This window comes from Polyodon spathula, chromosome 15 (genome assembly GCF_017654505.1).
Source record: "Polyodon spathula isolate WHYD16114869_AA chromosome 15, ASM1765450v1, whole genome shotgun sequence".
Taxonomy (NCBI): domain Eukaryota; kingdom Metazoa; phylum Chordata; class Actinopteri; order Acipenseriformes; family Polyodontidae; genus Polyodon; species Polyodon spathula.
In genome coordinates this window covers 25,743,509-25,763,624 of record NC_054548.1, presented here as the reverse complement: position 1 = coordinate 25,763,624, position 20,116 = coordinate 25,743,509, and the positions used below count along the sequence as shown (strand labels likewise).

Here is a 20,116-nt window from a genome sequence, read left to right as displayed (position 1 = left end):
AAAATCCTACAGATATTTTAAGACACCAAGTTACTGCATTTTCCACCCAATTTAGAAAGTCTTAAACGCTACAACAATCTCTAAGGAATTGGGTGTCAGTGACGAAAGCACTATGAGCTGCATTCAGAGTAGTTCTGGTTAAAATAAATACAAGTAGTGCTGGATATTTTAAGTGCTGCGAGACTTTATTCTTTCGTACATGATTCTCGGCTGCTATCTTTAAGCATTATAGGAACTCAGTACACTGCATTAAGTAAACAGTTTTGAAAAAGAAAAAAAATATGATATTAAGTTTATCTAGGTGTTGTTTTGCAAGCGGTGACTTTCGCTTTAACTCTTAAGACTCAGCCCCATTAATTTTGGGACGCCAGTGCACCGAAGGTTACACACATACTACTCAGGCACCATAAAAGCCACCTACCTGGCTTGTTTAAAAGTACAGACTCTGGGCTTTCCAAAGACGTGTGCGGTACTTCTAGCTGGAACTGCGATCGCCTGAAGTTAAGCCTATCGTGACAGAGTTCACAGCTTATTTTTCATTTTGAGTCTATTGCTCCGTCCCACCCCATGTTCATTTCATATTGAGGGTCAATGGTGCAGTGTTTTTTTCAATTTACATAATATGAAAGGACATTTGTGGCCTTTCATTTGGTATGTTACATGCATGCAGTACAAACTGTCCAGTAGTTAAGCATACGTAAATGGAAACAGTGAAAAACAGGCGGAAATAGGGCTGAGTGTAAGAAAAAAATAAATGGAGCTCTGGTTAAAAAGAAAAGCACCTTTTTCTTCTGCTGCAGCAAAAACTTCACGTTAGGCAATGGCAGAAGCAATGGAGAGTGCTCAGTCTCACAGTGATGAACAGCTGTTAGGTCTCCTGAAAGCAGCTTATTTTAAAGCAACACCATTGTGAATGATGATGCAGTAATATATATAAAAGTGCCTTTTTTTTTGCCATTCCCCCCAACATTTTGGAATTCCCTCCCCACCCCACCCATTGGCTGCAGCATAGGGGGAAAATCCCCCCAGCACACAAAAATGAAATTCAACCCCTGCAATGGCCTGACACACCTTGCACTCAAAACAGTAGGTTTTGAAGAGTGTGAATCTGGGAACCTGTCTGTATACATGCCATATTTACATTTTCTCGTATATGTACTGTAGATGTATATCTTGGTGATATGCAATACCCTCATAATACTGATAGCTCGAATTGTGTATTTACAGCTATTGCAGGAGAAATAATATGTGCATATTGGCCATTACTGAAAAGCCTGCCCTTACAGATTCCTGTGGCTAAACATGAAAGTGATTGTTCTTCAGTATATCTTCATTGTTGCATTGAATTTGAAAATTAACTTTGTACAAACAGCTTTTGTGCTGCCCCATTATAACTGTTTGTATTCATTCTCATTAGCTGTCAAAAATACCAATGTCATCATGCCTGTTTCAGTTCTATAAATACAGTGCAGTGTGTTGTGCTCCGGGCTAAATAGAGGGCTTGTGTTGACAACAGCTGCAAGAAAACCTACATTCTTAAATAATTCAACAGTTCTCTATACCGTCATAGACTGCACATTACTATCATTGTTTAGATTCATGTGCTCTACTCAATCAATGAAACAATGGGAAACCTGCTAATTTCAGAAATGTCTTACTGTCAAAACAACATTTTAGTGTGTGTGTGTGTGTGTGTGTGTGTGTGTGTGTGTGTGTGTGTGTGTATATATATATATATATATATATATATATATATATATATAATTTATTTACATGTTTTCTGACATTGACATTTTAAACTGGGATCCTCGTCAAAATGTGTTGCAGATTATCTTAACTAATATGGTTGTACTTTACTCACTTGTTTTATAAAAATTCAATAAAATGCATTTATTGACTGTGTATATATTATTATAACAAAAAGACATACCATCAGTAGAGGGCTTTGTCATGGTGGCCTACTTTTGTAAGATGAAGAGTATTCTTTGGCCACTCATCTTTTTAATTTTAATCCTTAAAGTCTGGTGTTGTTTTAAGCTGTTATCTTTTTTATTTAAGCAGAGTTTAATAAGCTCAGCTTGGTTTGGACTAATCAAGCTTATTCTTCAACCTCTTCTCTAATCATTCGTGATTAGCACCAGCATATTGAGCTCATCACAGTTAAAATGTGGTGAATTTCTTCCACGGTGGGCTTTGGGTAGGGTAGGGAGGTTACATGATGTAGACTTGAAGCATCCTTTCTTCCCCAGTTAAAGCACACACAAATAGTTTCTGCCCAGCAAAAAAGCCCAATATATTCAATATAGCTGCTGCAACACAACACTGCTAGTAGACTGTCATGCACCCTCAATATTTCGCTATCCGACCCATCAAAGAAATCTGAAATACTGAAAACTGTGATTTTACTTGTGTATGAAATAAATTCTTTAAAAAGTAGCTACTACCACAATTGAATATTACTATGCATTTTAGTTATTATTTTGAGTTATTATTTTGATTTAAATTCTGCTTTAATGCCGGTTGAGTGTCTAGATCTGTGTTTTTTACACTCAACGGCAATGCTTGTGTTTTTCTCTGTGAAAGTAAATAAAATAATTTACAGTAAGCAGTGGAAATCGAAATATTGGCAATACTCTGTTTCAGAATATTAAAATAATATAAATGATGGTCTGCTTCTGTACACTATTTTCTTTAAGTTTAAAACAAAACAGAAGAATTGTGCGATGATACAGTAGTATAGCCCAGTTATCACCATCTAAATTGCATGTGACCAAAAAGGACTGATAGATTGCAGAAGCTTATACAATGTATAATTACAGGTAATACAGTCTTAAACAATGGATTTGTTTGCTCAGAACTTCACAGTGCTTGACACATTATAATGTAGGCTTACTTCCTTTAAAGGCATTCTGAACTATATCAGTTTTCCATGTAATTTGTTTTTTCTTTGGGGGGGGGCATCACATTATTAACCCTTCAAGCCAGTGCTGTTTCTTTCATAGGAATATTTAAGTAAATAAAGTACAGTAGTCTGTTAAAAAGTGGGTAAGAGCAGCCATTGAGTGGCCATGTTTGACATGTGGTATGTTGTTTAGAAACCTGTGAAGGAAAGGTCAAACTCATTAAATCAACTCTTAAACATGATTATACCAACAACAGTGGTAGGCTGCTTACATTAGCTGGTACCAAATATTATATTTTTTCCCATTTATCTTGCCACAGCAAATTCACCTGTTTTTAAGTAGGCATTAGGACTGTACTTTTAAACTAATTTTGCTCAGTATGATGGCAGGGTAAAGGGTCTTCAAAGAAAACAGAAGTGAATGAAAATCATTTTTTTGTTCTAATGAGGCAGGAGGATTCTTTTTAAAGGCTTTGTTTCAGGATCAGATTTACACCTTTTAAACAGAGACGGTGTAGCGACTAGAAAAAGGTGGCTGTTATGTCTGAAGATAATTGGTCCTTGCTGATTTACAAAAATCAAGGAGCCTATTATTTTTCATCAGTTTGAAAGTGTGTGTGTATTCTGTGTTGGAACGGCTGAATTCACTAATGAAAGAGACGTATCATTCTATATTGGATTATCATGCAGCTGCTCCCAGGTTGAAACTAATTGGCTCAGGGCTCTTTTTCCAGCAGGTCTTGACCCCAAGCACTGTCCACATTTCTGCATGAATAATCTATGACAGCATACTGTCTCAGATTGTGTAAAAAGACTAGCTCTGCTTAGATGGTAACATTATCCCAATGACCATTTAGTTTTGTTTGTTTTTTATTGTTTATTTTATTTTAATTTACAAAAAGCAAAACACAAGCAGTTTTTTTTGTTTGTTTGTTTGTTTTTTATTTTTACCGAACAATGTGACTCGCATCCTTGTTAATTTAAAACTGAGAAGAGAAATTCTTGGAATAGAAAATCTAGCTTGACTAACTTTTTTGTCAGTGGTAACTGGCCATCAGGTTGCATTTCCATTATATGTAGAATTTTGACAAACAGGTAAGAAAAGAAAATAATTTAATAGACAGATTTAGCAACAAAATACTCATGCAAAATGTATTAAATGGCTATATATTTTGCAGTATGAAACAGGACCATAGTACATATAAGTTTCATAACCTTCTAATCCCAGTTGTATTATTAGCTTACTGAAACTGGCTTCTAACTGTGTCGTCTGAGGACAATTTCTGCATATGTTCTGTGTTTGAGAAGCAGAAAGAGACCCTCAGCTAATTTCTATTAGACCTTTTATAGCCTTCTGATACACTGTATTGTTTAACTTTAAATTAAGTTATAAAAGCAAGGCATTGGTATAGAAATTTACTTTGTCCCATGCTAGCCTTGAACCACATCTAATTACGTGTTTTATGTTTGTGTCCTTGCAGGGTCGGTGTACAAGAGAAAACTGCAAATATCTTCATCCACCAGCACATTTAAAAACACAGCTAGAAATAAATGGACGCAACAACCTTATTCAACAAAAAACAGCAGCCGCAATGTTGGCTCAGCAAATGCAGTTCATGATACCAGGCACACCCATGCAGCAAGTAGTAAGTAAACTACAGTATGAGTTAGTTAAGCTTGTGTGCATCGCCACCACACATACTACTGCTAACATCTCATTAAATATGTAAACACCACCCTTTACTTTGACCTGTATTCAATATGGTTGCCATATTGGCAATCGTTTTTTGATTGATAAAGACTGATTGTCTGGAGGTATTGGCTATTTTTTTTTTTTAAATCTCACAGACTATTTGAAGCAGTGGCTTCATATTTTCAGGGTAATCAAAAGCCTACATGCTTAATGTGTTGGTGACCATGACTATGGCTACCATATTGAGGTTAAGATGCTTTAAGGTGCAGCTGCATAGAGACAGAGCACATTGAATTACTATCAATGTTTGGAACACAGCTGTATTTTTTTTTTTTATTTTTACTTAATTTTCATTACTTGTGTTGTCCAGTAAAAAGTAAGCCTTACACTGCCGCATTGCTTTAAACTCTGTCCATGTATAGTTGGTATTCTGTGATTCTCAAAAAAACCCCGTTACAGGTGGTGTCCAGGGAACATTAACCTTTTCAGTGCCACATTGTTTTCACATTTGCATTTTACTTTGTTCACAAGCCATTTAATCTGGTATGACATACCCCTTAGATTATGCTATCACAGATGCTTTGTTTTGTTCACAAAAAACTCCCATTTCTAGTTAACTCTTTTAAAAGTTGAATATGGTGAAGGGAACAAAGTGTCACTAGCAAAACAAATAGAAATGCATATAGTGTAAACAAGACTGTGTAAATCAAATCTGACCATAAAGATATTACCACAAAGACTGTGTGACTAGCAGCCTCCTGTGGATAATTTATTTTTCTGTTGGCCTTGCTTACAGTATACTCAGTCTTTTGTGGTTTCGCAGCATGGATGAAAATATTATAATAAATTAACAATACTAGTCTTGACTGAAGACATATTTAACTGCCCAGAATTCCCTATGGCATTCATGAAATCTGGATTCCCATTGGTAATGCAGAGTGCAACTTCTATTAACCTATTACATTTCCAGACAAACTTGCATCAGAATGCAGACATATTAGCAGATATCATTTCTGTTTCACCTAATGTTGCTGGGGCTTAGACCATATAGAACTATGCTGGATAGTTTTTCAATAAAAAAAGGAATAGAATGTTACCTCTCCTGCTGCACTACATCATATCATTCTATTTAAGTCTTTGTTCAGGCAATTTAAAAACACAAATGAATGATCTAAAAATAGATTTTGAACAGGAAATCAAAAACGTTTAGCAGCTGCAGTGTTTATTAATGCATGTAGCTTCAGTTACAGAAACAATGGTGATGACAAATATAGAGAGCACACTTATTTTTTGGTAGGTTTTACACTTTTGTTGCTTACATATCAGGGACAAATTGTTTAGGTATTTTAAAATTTAACATGTTTTAATAATCAATATCTGATGTTACAAGTGTGATATGTTTTTATAACTAAAATGTTTCAGCTAAAATGAATCTCCATTTTTCTTTATGTCCACAGCCTACATTTCCTGTAACTCAAACTTTAGGATCAAATCCTGGTATAAGTTTTTCTCCATATCTTACTCAAGTAGCACCAGGCGTGGGGTTAATGCCCACAGAAATGCTCCCTAGTGCACCTGTCATTATGCCAGGAAGCCCTCCTGTTGCAGTCCCAGGGTCTGCTTCAACACAGAAACTTCTGAGAACGGATAAACTGGAGGTAACAATTTCAAACATCTGATCAATAACATTAAAATAAATTAAGAATCTTCTACCAGAAGAGATTGTGTAAACAGTACTATTTTTTAAGATCTCAATTTAATGTTGAGGCAGGGGGCCATATTACTAAACGTAAGTGGGTCATACAAAGGCACAAAATTCCTGAACAAAAAGTAACCATTAAGATGTACATTGAAAAAAAAAAGCTACTGACTGGTTGAATATGTTAGCGTAAAAGCTAATGATAAGAGTGTGTTTGTTACCCCCAGGTCTGTCGGGAGTTTCAGCGTGGAAACTGTGCAAGAGGAGAGACTGACTGCCGCTTTGCTCATCCGAGCGACAGTGCAATGATCGACACGAGTGACAACACAGTAACAGTTTGCATGGATTACATCAAGAGTCGCTGTTCGAGAGAGAAGTGCAAATACTTCCACCCCCCGGCTCACCTACAAGCCAAAATTAAAGCTGCACAGCATCAGGCCAATCAGGCTGCAGTGGCAGCACAGGCAGCATGCATGGTAAGCTACAATAAATCAATATTTTAGCAACAGGAGATGATATATATTTTGTTAGAACAAATATAACCTTACTATACAGTAAGATCCATGCATTTTTTTATTTATGACTACAATGTGTTATAATTATAGAACGCTTTAGAGAGGCGCAAAATGTTAGAATTGCATAAAATATCTTCCTTTTTTGGGTATAGGGTAAGGGTATAGTCTGTTAAGCAGGTTTATACTTTATGGTTCTTGGTATGATGTGGTATTTCACCATTTACAACAGTGTAATAAAAGCCAAAGGAGTGTTATAGGATGACTAGCCCCCTTAGGCTTTTACACACTTTTTATTTTAGTGACACAGCAACAGTGCTGCAGACAGCTGTTGGTGACACGACAGATACAATGAAATGCCTCTTTCATAAAAATAGGGATGTTTTGCTTTAACACACTGACATTACCTCCTATCAGTAAGATAATGTCAGAATACAGCTTTCTGCAATGTGTATGCCACTTGATTTTTTTTATATATATAACATTTATGTATTTATATACCGTATATATTACATAATGGACAGTTAATAAGGTTTCGGGTGTAAGCTAAGTTAAGAACTCAGTTAAGAACTCAGTATTAGTTTTGCTGACAGCTCATTTATCCTGCCAAAACACCAGTGTTATCCTGCCAAAAGTTTAATGCAGATAATGAATATGGAAAGCAAGTCTGTGAGAGGTCCTATTATAATAGGTTTACAGTAGTAAAAATGAGGCAATTTGTAATAAAGCATGGTAAAGCATAGCTAAGCATTGCCAAGAATAGTGAAACATGGCAAACCAGGGTATACTATGGTAAATGCATAGTATAACCATGGGAGAAGCAGGGTAAAACTGCAAAAACACAGTGCAGGAACGCTGTGGTAAACTGTTATAAGGGGCAATAAAACAGTGATGCACTTGTGAGAAGGTTGTTCTTTTAATAAGAAGTAATACGAAAAGAGATTTTAAAGGCCTTGTTGTTACACCTTTAAGAGGAAGCAGCCTGGCCATCCTGGAGTTTACTTGCTGTGAACACCTCTTTCAGAGCTTGTTTGGAAGCATTGGCTTACATCTATATTTGGTAATGATGTGACTGACAAAGTAGGGTAATGTTTTGAAAAAGAACAGAGCCAGAGTTTATAGTGCTAGCAAATATAGCTATGGTTGAAGAAACAAATGTTTTTAAATAAATCTAAATTATATTAAGCCTTGAATTCAGTAGTGTCCTACAACTTGCAGTCCAGTTTAAATGGAGTAAGTAAGGCACTTAAAATACATTAAAACGTACACTGCCTAGAAGGCAGGATTTACACTGTAAACAGATGCTTTGATGTTATACCCAAGTTTGTTTAAATTCTTAAAAGGTTGCTGCCCATTAGCATTGCACATTTAACACACACATTAAATACTGATTTTCATCTCATTATTTTTAAAAACTTTAAGCACATGTGTATTCTATTTGTTTTTCTTTTTTACACCAAGCAGGGTTTATAAATTTACAGCCCCATTTTAACAGTAAATAATGTCCATCATCTTAGAACTGTGCATTTGATTTGCTTTCACAAAAACATTTCAATTCTACTTTATTGTTTCTGAAATTGGTGTTGCCAATGTAGTATAGTTTGACTTAAAGGTTTCTGTAGCCTGAACAAACAAAAAACATCCAGTATGTGGCTGCAGGGTAGTCCTCAGCAGAGCTCGAACTGTATATTCCTTATTTTGTATTGATTGAAGATGTACTCAAGGTCCCAAGTCTCTGTTATTGTCGTATTTGTCAGATTTAATTTTTCCTTTATTAAAAAATAAGATACAGGTCAGTCTATCAAAGGCATTTTACAGTTCACTATCTTAAACTTGTGTTGCCCACCGAAATACAACTGTAACTCAGTAAAGAAGTAGCTTTTAAATAGTGGATAAATAGAGTAGCAGCCTTTGCTTCATGACACTATTGTTTTCCATCACTATTATTTTCCATACATTGCTTTATACCCTTGTCTAAGTAAAATGATTATTGCATGTTTTGTGTTTTGTGTGGGGGGTGTTATTTCTGATATCATACAGTTTTTTTTATGATTTAATAATCAAATTTTCAAGCAGACAATGTTGTTGATGTATGCCTTTGTGTAATATATAATATGAATCATAAAAATAACCTTCAGATGGCAAAAATGACCGTCCGTCCATCTATCTATCTATCTATCTATCTATATATATATATATATATATATATATATATATATATATATATATATATATGGTTTTGTTTTTGTTTTCCATGTTTTGTTGTTTTTGTTTTGCATGAAAGTGAAGTCTTTTGCATTATGTGGAGTTCTGAAAATGAGGATTTTGGAGGGAGACAACTTTAATACCGCTCATGAGGCCCTATTATTTTATATGTTAGGGTTTATTTAAAAGGGATTGGTCAACAATCTGTAATTCCAAGTCAAATCAATCAATGTTTAAATATTTTCCCACAGGACTTCTCATGTTAGAACTGTACATTAAGTATATTAAACTGTACATGTATATTAAGAATAATGATAATCACGTCATCTTTGTATAAGCAGTAGTTGTTTTGATTGAAATTCTGAACCAATGTTAGGCTTAAACCTTAATGTACTAAAACCAGTAATTATAACTTTATTTAAAAATGTCATATAAATTATACATTAGGCTACTAAAACTGGCTTAGATTTTATACATGGTTTTAAATCAAAACCTACTGTGCATAGTTGAAATCTGAGATGATAAAGCACTGGTTGATTTGACATGAAACGACTTATTTTGGAACCAGTCCAATGCAAGCAAATGAAACGCTGTGCATACAATTTTCAACTCCCATCTTCAGCACACAGTGGGGGATATAGATACGAGTGGCCCCCTCCAATTCACTGCTGTTACTGAATGTCTTGTGAGGTGTACCTAAGAGAGGAGACAGCTTTTGGGTGGGACTACCCTAAAGTCACATGCTTCGATAATTTGGAACACTCCCCTAATATATTTACTTTTTAATAAAAAGCAATTAAATGTATCTCGTGGAATTTTTATGGGCGTATATCAAAAATGTTATAGGTAGGTTGGCAACCATTATATATATATATATATATATATATATATATATATATATATATATATATATATATATATATAACCAGTTTTATATGTTTAGGTCGTATACAGGAAGGCATTCTCCATTGCTATCTTAACATGGACATATGTCTGTATACAGTGCAGTAAAGTGTCATGGTATATGAATGTTGATCTGGTAGAAATTGAGCAAAAAAAAAAACAGTTTATAGAGGTTGTAGTCACTGCAGCGCTTCATGTCCCTGCAGTAATATATCATACTGTATATGACAAAAGTTGCTGCAAATCTTTTGGTTATGAAAAATACATTTCATGTTTGCTCTTGGAATATATTTGGTTTTAAAATACAGAATGAAGGCATACACAACTAATATCTGCAAACCCTATATATAGTATTTGTATTACAAACCTCTATTTTACTCTCTCTTATGCTCTTAACAAAGGTACAGTAGATGCTTTTTGCTTCCGTACTAATTCAGAACCTAGCAATATGTTTCTTTGAAACTGTTTTTTTTGTTTTGTTTATGTGCATGCCTATTGTTTTGTATGTGGTATACTGCATTCAGATTATTTTGTTTTTTTTTCCTTCTCACCTATCCACAATGCAATGCTGTCCCCATGATGCACCTCTGCTTGCTGTTTACCTGTATGTTAACGCTTGAATCCCATTGGCCCACTGCCATCATGTGCTCGCTGCCTGCTATTTAAAGACTCAGTCGACTGCCAAAGCAATGAAGCGACCCCTCGAGGCAACTGTAGATCTGGTACTTTGACCTTTCACCTTTTGCTTTGCATGTAGCTTTTTAAATGTACTGTAGCAACTCACAGAATTGTATTTGTTTTTTTTAAAAAGCAGTAAGACTCATCCAGTATCTGTGTATCGAATCATCTACCATCAGTTATAAATTATATTATAAACTGCAGCACTGTGATTTTATTTTGTTGTGTCAAGTTAGAATAATTTATATTTAACAATAATATAATGAGTAAAGAATAGACTATTAAGGATGTGATTAGTTAAATATTTAATTTAAATGTACATTTTGATTTTCCATGAGATTACTTTTTTGTGCATTTTTAAAACAAACATATTTTTTGTATAATTTGTAATCATTTTATAATTTTGTTTTCAGAAATCATAATGTATCACCCAGTTCTAAAAAATGAGTTTGAGTTCATTGTACTAGTTGTCTTCATTCCTAATTCGCAGGCTTTCCCACCTGGTGTTCTGCAACCCCTACCAAAGAGACAAGCACTTGAAAAAAGCAACGGTGCCAGCACAATCTTTAATCCCAGTGTTTTGCACTACCAACAGGCTCTAGCCGGTGCACAGTTCCAACAGCCCACAGCATTCATTCCCTCAGGTATGTTCCATAATGCTTAAAAAGAAAATTGAACATTGTATATATATATATATATATATATATATATATATATATATATATATATATATATATATATATATATACAAATACACACACACACACACACATAAACTTAAGAACTGGAGTACTTTGTTTTTCTAGCATAAGTAAAATTCAGTGCATAAACTGTTTCAAGCATTATACCAAAGAAAAAAGGGTCTCATCTGTGTTTCTTCTTGTTTGAAGGCTGTTTGCATTCCATGTGGTTTGACAGCCACGCATGGAAGTAACCATGGGTTTCTATGCAGCAGGAAGGATGATGGGAAAATCCTTAAAAGGGAACACCTTGATTTGCTAGATTTCAATAGCTTTGACGTGTGTATTTAATGTGTTTATGTTTTTTCATTGATGTAGCCCAATGTACTGTGGTGAAATGCTAACACATTTAAATTTGCAGTAAATGTTGTGTACTACTAGTGATATGAGGAAACTTGTACTGCTGCAAGATGTGTGCAGAAAGTAAATGTTTGATATAAAAAGATGTTATATTAACTTTTATATTACATGGTCAAGATACTTACAGTTCTTAAAATGACAGTTCAGTTGACATAAATAACTACCAGGTTTTATTTTAAAATATTCATGTAAAGGCTTTTTTTTTTTTTTTTTTTTTTTTTTGTCAGTATGTAGGATTAGCTTTTGTGTTAAAATTTAAAAAAACTGTTGTAGCAGCACCAGGCTGAATTCTGGGCTTGACTTGGTAAACTTTAGCTAACGCCCTCTTGCATTAGTGTTATCAGAACACTGACTTTTCATGCAGTGTTCATCACGTGCAGTATGTTCCCTATTGCATAAATGTACCATTGTCTGGCATGTTACTGTCTCTACGTCCTCTCCTGTATTAAAGCATATACAGATACTGGTTTTCTTTTGGATAGATGGGGTTGCTACACGTTTATGGCCCATGCTCTGTTTTATTTTACACATTATGATTTTCACAAAGCATGACCCTGTTAAATAAAGCAATTATCTGTTGTGCAGTCAGATTTGCAGTAACATACATATATCAGCTGTCCCCCTTCTACTTATTAACACTGTTATATGCTTTTATCTAAATGCTATAACAATTTTTTACTTGAATGTTTCAACACACCTTCAGCTGCAGGCATGTGATAAAATTGCATGGTCTGGCATTTGTAGTCACGGTGTATTTATTAAAAACAATCTTGTGTTTTATACCTGTTTGTTGATTCTTGGTCATTCAGAGTCTTCAAACTGATTCTATAGATATAAATTGTCATGTTTTGACTCCAGTATAAAGTGTTTCCATCCATGCTCAATTGGATTAACAGAAATTCTGAATTCTACATTGTAAGATTGTGTCTACATGAAGATTATAAATGACCCCAAAAGCTCAATTTAAATTAAAGTAAGGCATGCTATAAACAGCTAACCATTTTCCCTCGTATTAACCTCTATCCACTTTTCACTGCATGATATACAGGGTCAGTGTTGTGCATGACTCCTGCTACCAGCATTGGTAGGTTCCTCCCTTCTTTTTCTGATCTAGCTGAAATGTAGAAAAAAAAACCCTTACAGTTGTCGTCACAAAAGACAAGTATTTCGTCTGCATATTCAAATTGTATTTTAATCAATCTGTAAGAGTAAAATCCAATGTTAAAGTTATCAAGTTTATCTTCTAAGCTGTCTCTATGTCACTTGTATTATGTAGCATTTGCTGTTTTTTTTTTTTTATTAATATTATTTTTTTGTGGTTTGTTTCTTTTTTTGTTCTACAGGCTAAAACCATACTGTAAAATTATTCTTAAAAGTCAGATTTAAAAATCGATTGTTTACTATTGAATAATTAGCCTTTTGTTGTGCACCGTGTTACTAGGAAATTTGATCAGTTTCCCAGAGGATTTTGGATTTGTGACGAATCACATTTAATTCAGATCACATTTTTTTTTAATTATACACAGACTTTTTTTTTTTTTTTACCTAAACATCAATAGACAAAAACATGAACACAAATGTCTACATTGGACAAATTAGATTTATTTTGACTTTTTTTCTTCACGTCTCTCTGGGAATCACCGATTATTTGTATAAATTTCCTTAATTGTGATTGTAATTGGCTTTTTTCCTGTTTTATTTTTCTCCCATGCTTCCTTGCTTTGCATTGTGATTGCATGCCATCTGCTGGTCTAACCTAACGATGGCCTGCTGCTGTATAATATTCACCATACCCTGTTGCCATGGTTATCATAATGCTACACCTACCTGTTCATTGCTTCCATGGTTCCCTTCCTGAAAAGTACCCATGATGTACAGTGCTACGCCTGCTACTGTCTCTGCAGCAACAACTCCTGCCACAAGTGTCCCCTACGCCGCAACAGCACCAGCCAATCAGGTTTGCTCCTTTTAAAGCTTTCTTTCATGAATCCCTGAGCTCCAAATAAGTACTGGCAACAAAAAAAAAAAAAAAACCTCAGGATTGGACTTTTAAATCAACGTATAAAAGATAAATCATCTCAGTCGCTTAGTTGTGTTTTGTTTTTTTCAATCTAAAGCACTTATTTAGAGCTCTCACGTTTGCAAGAGGTAGTTGTGTTGTGTTGCATTACTTCCTTGTTTATTTTGCATGTTGTTCTATTCATTTAATGTGAACTATTCATATTCATCTCCATACAAAAGGTCCGCCCGGTGTCAATATATAACCTTGCCCTGTAAGATTGGGAATTCAACCAAGGGAAAAACAGAAGAAACAAAGAAAGAAAATGAAAAGTTGAAAAAGCATATTTAGAAATAATGGTCACTTTTCACAAAGCTGTAACTTGTGAGTTCATAAACCAACAACAGTCCAGAACACTTTAATGAATATCAGACTATTCTTGAGTACTGGTAACTTGTGAGTTCAGACTTTGGCAGTGGAGCCCAGTAGAATTAAACCTTTTTTACGTGATGAGAGTATTTGTCTTTATTAATCGGAAGAATTTTTCTCTAGGAGAGAGCTAAAACTGGAATCCTGAGATCCTCAAGATAACACAAGCAGCTTCCTGTTAAATTACCCCCCCGTATTAGGGAAGCATGCAGCTGTGCAACTAATTTCTTCCAAACAAGATTGCCTTAAAAGTTTATACTAAGATAAGATTATATGACTTTTTTAAAAATCTATTACTATATTTTACAGAAGTGTGACTATTTGTGTTTATATATTTGGATGTTTGCAATTTGGTGTTTTTCTACTTTTTTTTATTATTGGTGTTGTCTGTAAAACAGCTGTGCAACAATCGGGAATGCGTATTTAAGTACAAGAAGTACACACAGAAACAAGGCTTGGTCTTAAAAGATGTGACACTATCTAACAATTTTGGCAAGATAACCTTTTCACGAGAGTAACCAGGAAAGGAACAATAAATTAGCATTGGATTTGTTACAAGACATTTTTTTGTTTCAAGACATGTGTTGCAACATCCGATCTGATCTGATCATTGTAATTGGTCTTGCATTACCACATTAAAAAGGTTAACATTGTATTTTGATTTTAAATTATTTAAATAGAGAAACTTCAGCAAAGCCTCAGTAGGCGGAGTAAGCTAGTGTCCCTCATGCTAAAAATATCTTTGGGGAATCTGTCATCAATGAATTATATGCAAATTTGATATGGTTGTGGTATCAAGGATTTAAAATTTAATGCATGTTGAGAATAAGCCATTTTTTGGGGGGGTCATTGTTTAAACTTATGATTATGTCACCATATAAATAAATAAGTAACAAACAAACAACACAGTATTGAAGGTATACATTATATAATCTACATTTTCCTAATATTTAATTTCTTCTGTTTTTAATGCCCTGTTATGTCTGCATATGGTGTATTTTTCTGCTTGGATCGTTATTTGACATACTTGCTAACCATTTCAGCTAAGATTACTTCCAGCCAAGATTGAAGATTGCGAAGGATTTTCTTTAATGGTAACAGAACAGAAATAATTTGTCTGTTTTGGGGTTTCTGAAAGATAGAAGTTACCAGATTTACTTGGATTGTCCATAAATATTATACTGACGCTTTTAGCCGTGTTTACTCCAGGGTATTGGTTCTTGTGTATTACTGTGTGGTTTATGTATATAACGCAAATATGCCGCTAGAAGCCCCTCGAAATATTATGCTTTTTCAACTTGATAGAGATCCAATGTGAATATCATATTTTAAAACCTTGACATTTATACATTGGGCTATAAATTGAAAACATAACTTACCACTGCAATTGCTTACTGCCTGGCCATGTATTCTTTAAAATGTTCTCAATACTTAATTTTCCGTGCAAATGTTTACCAGTTTGTAATTCTCCCATTGCTGTCTGATGATTTCCTTGAGCTTATATATCCAGTATACATAAGTTCATATCATATTCCTTTCATCAGTGAATGATCAAGTTCCAGTATAGCCTTTGTGTAGTTTAAATATTAGCATACACAACTGTACAGTCTTTCACTCATCAGTGCAGGGCTAAGCATACCACATACGTCACATTCCAAGCCTTATTAGTATGTGCTGCTTACTTCTTTTTCTCCTCTTAACTGGCTCTTTATTTATGCCTGCTAATTCCATACCCATTACCTGAGTGAGTGGAAGTGAAACCCACTTGTCATGACTAAATCAGGCCCTGTTTTTGCTCAAACTACTGTCCTCTGACCCTAATAAAGGTATGCTGTTGTGAAGCTGGCTAGATTTACCTAATGCCTTGCTAAATGTTGGCTCCCCTGGCAATTTGGACAACAGCTGCTCCTCCTGTTTTTGCTTTATGTTGCCTTTTTTGGTAGCTGTTATAACTTAAACAAAAAATTGAAATGGGATGGTTCAAATTTTAATGCAATATTCACTTTATGTGTGTGTGTGTGTTTTTGGGGGGTTTTTTTTATACAATAACCAAAAGACTTATCAGTTGTAAGGAACTATTTTAATCATCCAAACAGCAGATGATCTAAGTACTGCCTTCCTTAAATTATATTAATCCTTCTGTCGTCGTCCCCCCCCCCCCCCCCCCCCCCCCCCCCCCTTCTGTAACCATCACTTGTTGTAATCACACTACAGTGGAAATGATTCTGAGATGGATCAGCCTTATGAATTTAGGATAGCAGTATTAATATTCACTGCTGTTCAGATTTTTAAAGTAGACCCTGCAATGGTTTATAACAGAGTTTGCTTTCACATCATACTTCTACGCCATATAGACATAATTATTAGACAAAGCAGCATTTCATCAGTGTCCATTTTAAATGACATGTCTTGACTTTGTATCATTTTCTTTCTGAGGTATTGTAATGCTGTACTGATAATTTTATACCACAGATCGTTTCTCATGTTTCCACATAACATGAAAGAGAAGCCAGTTACTGAAAATAAACTAGATTTTTCAAGTGATGGCTTACAGGATGAATTGATAAAGTTTCATTAACAAGGCTGTAATGTTGGCCAATATGTGTTTCCTGATGTTTGTCTGTTTTTTAAAACAGATCATCCTGAAATAATCCACAGAAAAGGAATGGAGTGTCAAGACGCTGCACTAAGAAGCCCAAAACAGCCCTTCTGTAAATACTATATTTCCTCCTCATTAGAAGTACAACAACCTGCATGCTAAGAGTTAAATTTATTATGGACAAATAATTACATATAACATTGAGTGCTGTTGAATATATATTTGAATTATGTATATGTATTGCTAAAACAATGTTGACATGTAAATGACACACAATCAAAAAACTTTTACATAAACACTATATAGGTAAAGGTGGAGATTTTATTTTAATGATTGTTTTCAACAGTAATGTGGATTACAGTATCTCTTTCCATACTTGTTTAAAAGTGTAAATGGTTCACACTTGATGGAGACCACCTAATTTGCACTGTCTCAATATAGTACTTAATGTTGAGTGCTTGATTGTTTCAATCAAAACATATACTGTACAGTTTAATATAAAGCCGCTTCTTTTAATTTTGTAGACACACCTATATTGCACTTGGCAAGTGACCAGGCAAGCGGGTTACTTAAAATTGAATGTCAAACCAATAAGGCACTGTTTTTCTGGTGGGTTTTACACTTTATAAGGTATGGAAAATTAACTTAACAGTGCCCCCATTTATTGATCTAGTATAAAAGTTTAAAAATCTATTTAAATATAGTGTGCAGCATAGCTGCAATGAACTTATTGTTACTGCAATAATGAGACCTCTTGGTTGTGACTTCTAGACAAAACAGCTATGCAGACATTTGCATATGTCAGTTTGAGGAACCGTAATGTAACTGAGAATCCAATCACCAGCCTGCACTGGGTTTGCACCTGCCCCCCCATATGAGTTTTTCAAATCTGAAGGCGTTCCTCAGAGGAAAAGTCCTATGGAAGCTGTAGTTCCACTGAGAGTTTGGTGTAATAGGGACTCTGTTGTTGCCTCCAGTAATTGTATCAGGGGATTCGAAAAGCTGGTAGACTGACCCAGTACGACAAGCTGAATGTAGGCAGACTACATAAAGAGTGGACAGAATTGACTGGCAAGTACATGACCGTAAGCAGAAGTCTCATCATTGTCTAAAGTGTGGTCATTTTCAAACAGGTTATTCTAGGGTGTAAACCAGCTAATGGGGGTATCATTCATAACAGATAATAGAATGCCAATAAAATACAAAAACGTTCATTAGCTGATCCTTTCATGTAGGACGAGCAAGGTTTTAATCTTCTTGTTCTGTTGTTTCCTCAGAAATCATATTTTCTTTGATAAATTGTAGAAGTGCCTAATAAAATTCACATTACAAACAACTAGAGAAGATGAGACAAGTTTAAAAAAAAAAAAAAAAGGCAATGTAGACTTATTAAAAGATCCAACATCCTCCCAGGTTAAGTTAAAAAGCACTGTACTTCTGATGGGTTATCCATTTTAGCTGTTGGAATACGCTTGCATATTGATCTTGGAAAGCAGTGTATGTGTTCTACAAACACAAATGCACATTGTATCTAAAACAAGATTTATCAAGAATGTTCAGTAATGTCTGATAATGCAAAATTCCTTTTACCTTAGGAACTAAAGTAGTTTACGTTAGAGAAATGGTTGAAAACGAGTGAAAAAACAGGGAAAGGAATGATGTTTTAAATGTTTTAAACACATTAGTCTCTTAGCTTAGTGTCTTGGGTGCATTGTCATAACCTTTATAAACAAATCATCATTTAAATAAGAGGTTTCAATTAGGAGGAGTATTATCGTAATAATCACTACTTAGTTTGTGTGATATTTAATGGTCATCATTTGATCACATAGTATAACTAACTACCATAATATTTCTATTCAATTATTTCCCTTTTAAAAGTGTATTTCTAACTTTAAAAACATTATTTTCAGTTAAGGATCAGTCATTATCTTGCAGCCTTTTGTTAAAATATGAATTTTTAAATAGATCAAAATCATGATATTTTTCATGGTGAATTGGTTAACACAAACAATCTACCATAAAATTCCAATAGCTGAGCATGATTAAGGCACTATTCTACAATTATTTTAATTTTCATTTTGTATGCTTTTTCTTCACAAGAGTTACAGTTTTAATGTAATTTTTGATGTTGAAAGTAATTAAAAGAATATTTTATGTCATAATTTTAAATCTTTTTGTTACATATTAGTAATAGAACAATATTGTAACCTATTATATTTTAAAATTAATGTAATTTATTAAGCTAAGCTTAGTTCTACTGTTGGTTTTTTTTACAGAAGGACTGATCTCTTAGATCAATTAGTAAGGAGATGGTCTAGAACTAGTTTCTAGAATGAATCAGCTGTTGGTGGCTAGCTTCCTGTTCTCTCACATGAGTCACTGCCTTTATCGCCAATGCAGGGCAATGAAACAGTGTGAACAAGGCTTAGAATTGTTTGTATTATGTACAAATGTTTATTGTATAGTAATATTTTACCCAAAAAATACATACGTACTTTTCATTGTAGTATGATGGTATTTCATAAGAATATTAAGTTGTTGCTGTGGCAACCAAAAGTTGCAATGACTGAAGTTCTGTATTTTTGTAAATTATGTAATTGTAAAGTGCAGAGATTTTTTTTTTCTAGAACACTGTACCACGAGAGAGGGTAAGATGCAAAATAATATTTAAACATTTCCCACTTTGCTTCAATCAATTTAATATTTTCAGTAGCATTTAAGTTTATTGATATCAGTGCAAGTTGGTTCCTGTAACAAAACTTGAAAGTGGAAGTGGTTACCTATGGCATTAATTAAAAAAAAAAAAAAAAAAAAAAAAAAAAAAAATCTGTGGTTTTCCCTTATTAATCTACAATTGAAGACCTTGCTCTTTTAAACAAAGAGCTCCTAAGAACCCTAAAAACAACTGAAAGAGTGATTGGCATGGAAGTTAGGATTGCACTCCCCCCCCCCCCCCCCCCCCCCCCCCAACAAGTATTTAACTAATATTGTTCTTTTTAACTAAATGTATATCATAGGGTACGGCAAAGTTGACAGCCTAATTCTTTTATATTTACACTTTACTGCTACAATTGTTATCCTTCAATGTGAATTCTGCATCAGCAAAATACTTTTACACATAACAATTGGGTTGTTTTTTTTGGTTTGGTTTTTTTTAATAGAAATACATTTTTGAATTCTTGGTAAGTTATAGTCACAAAAACATCAATGTTCTGTCGTTTTATTAAAGAATTAAGGCACAACAGGGGCTCTGTTGATGTGTGATAAGCACATACACACCTAGTGATTTGTGAGGCGTCAATTTTGATCTCAACAGATCACACTGAGTGGGACCATTTCTATTAATAAAGAGCAAGAAGCACGGCATGGGTAGACTAAACTTGGCTGAACCAGT

The 20,116-nt window shown here is 34.3% G+C and overlaps 1 protein-coding gene across 7 annotated transcripts in view; it reads left to right on the top strand.

Moving 5' to 3' along the window:
- LOC121328024 (muscleblind-like protein 2) overlaps positions 1-19,682 on the top strand; it is a 45,328-nt gene extending 25,646 nt beyond the window's left edge. Inside the window, exons 3-10 of one of the 7 annotated variants that reach the window (XM_041272470.1) lie at positions 4,384-4,548; positions 6,053-6,253; positions 6,522-6,770; positions 10,583-10,636; positions 11,083-11,236; positions 12,741-12,776; positions 13,555-13,649; positions 16,757-16,860. In XM_041272470.1, the coding sequence (XP_041128404.1) occupies positions 4,384-4,548; positions 6,053-6,253; positions 6,522-6,770; positions 10,583-10,636; positions 11,083-11,236; positions 12,741-12,776; positions 13,555-13,649; positions 16,757-16,771 (969 nt within the window). In that variant the 3' untranslated portion in view covers positions 16,772-16,860. Of the gene's footprint in view, positions 1-4,383; positions 4,549-6,052; positions 6,254-6,521; positions 6,771-10,582; positions 10,637-11,082; positions 11,237-11,482; positions 11,612-12,740; positions 12,777-13,554; positions 13,650-16,756 lie in introns of those variants that run through there. The other 6 variants (XR_005951631.1, XM_041272473.1, XM_041272472.1 and 3 more) reach the window with 6 other exon arrangements.
- The last annotated feature ends 434 nt before the right edge of the window (positions 19,683-20,116 follow it).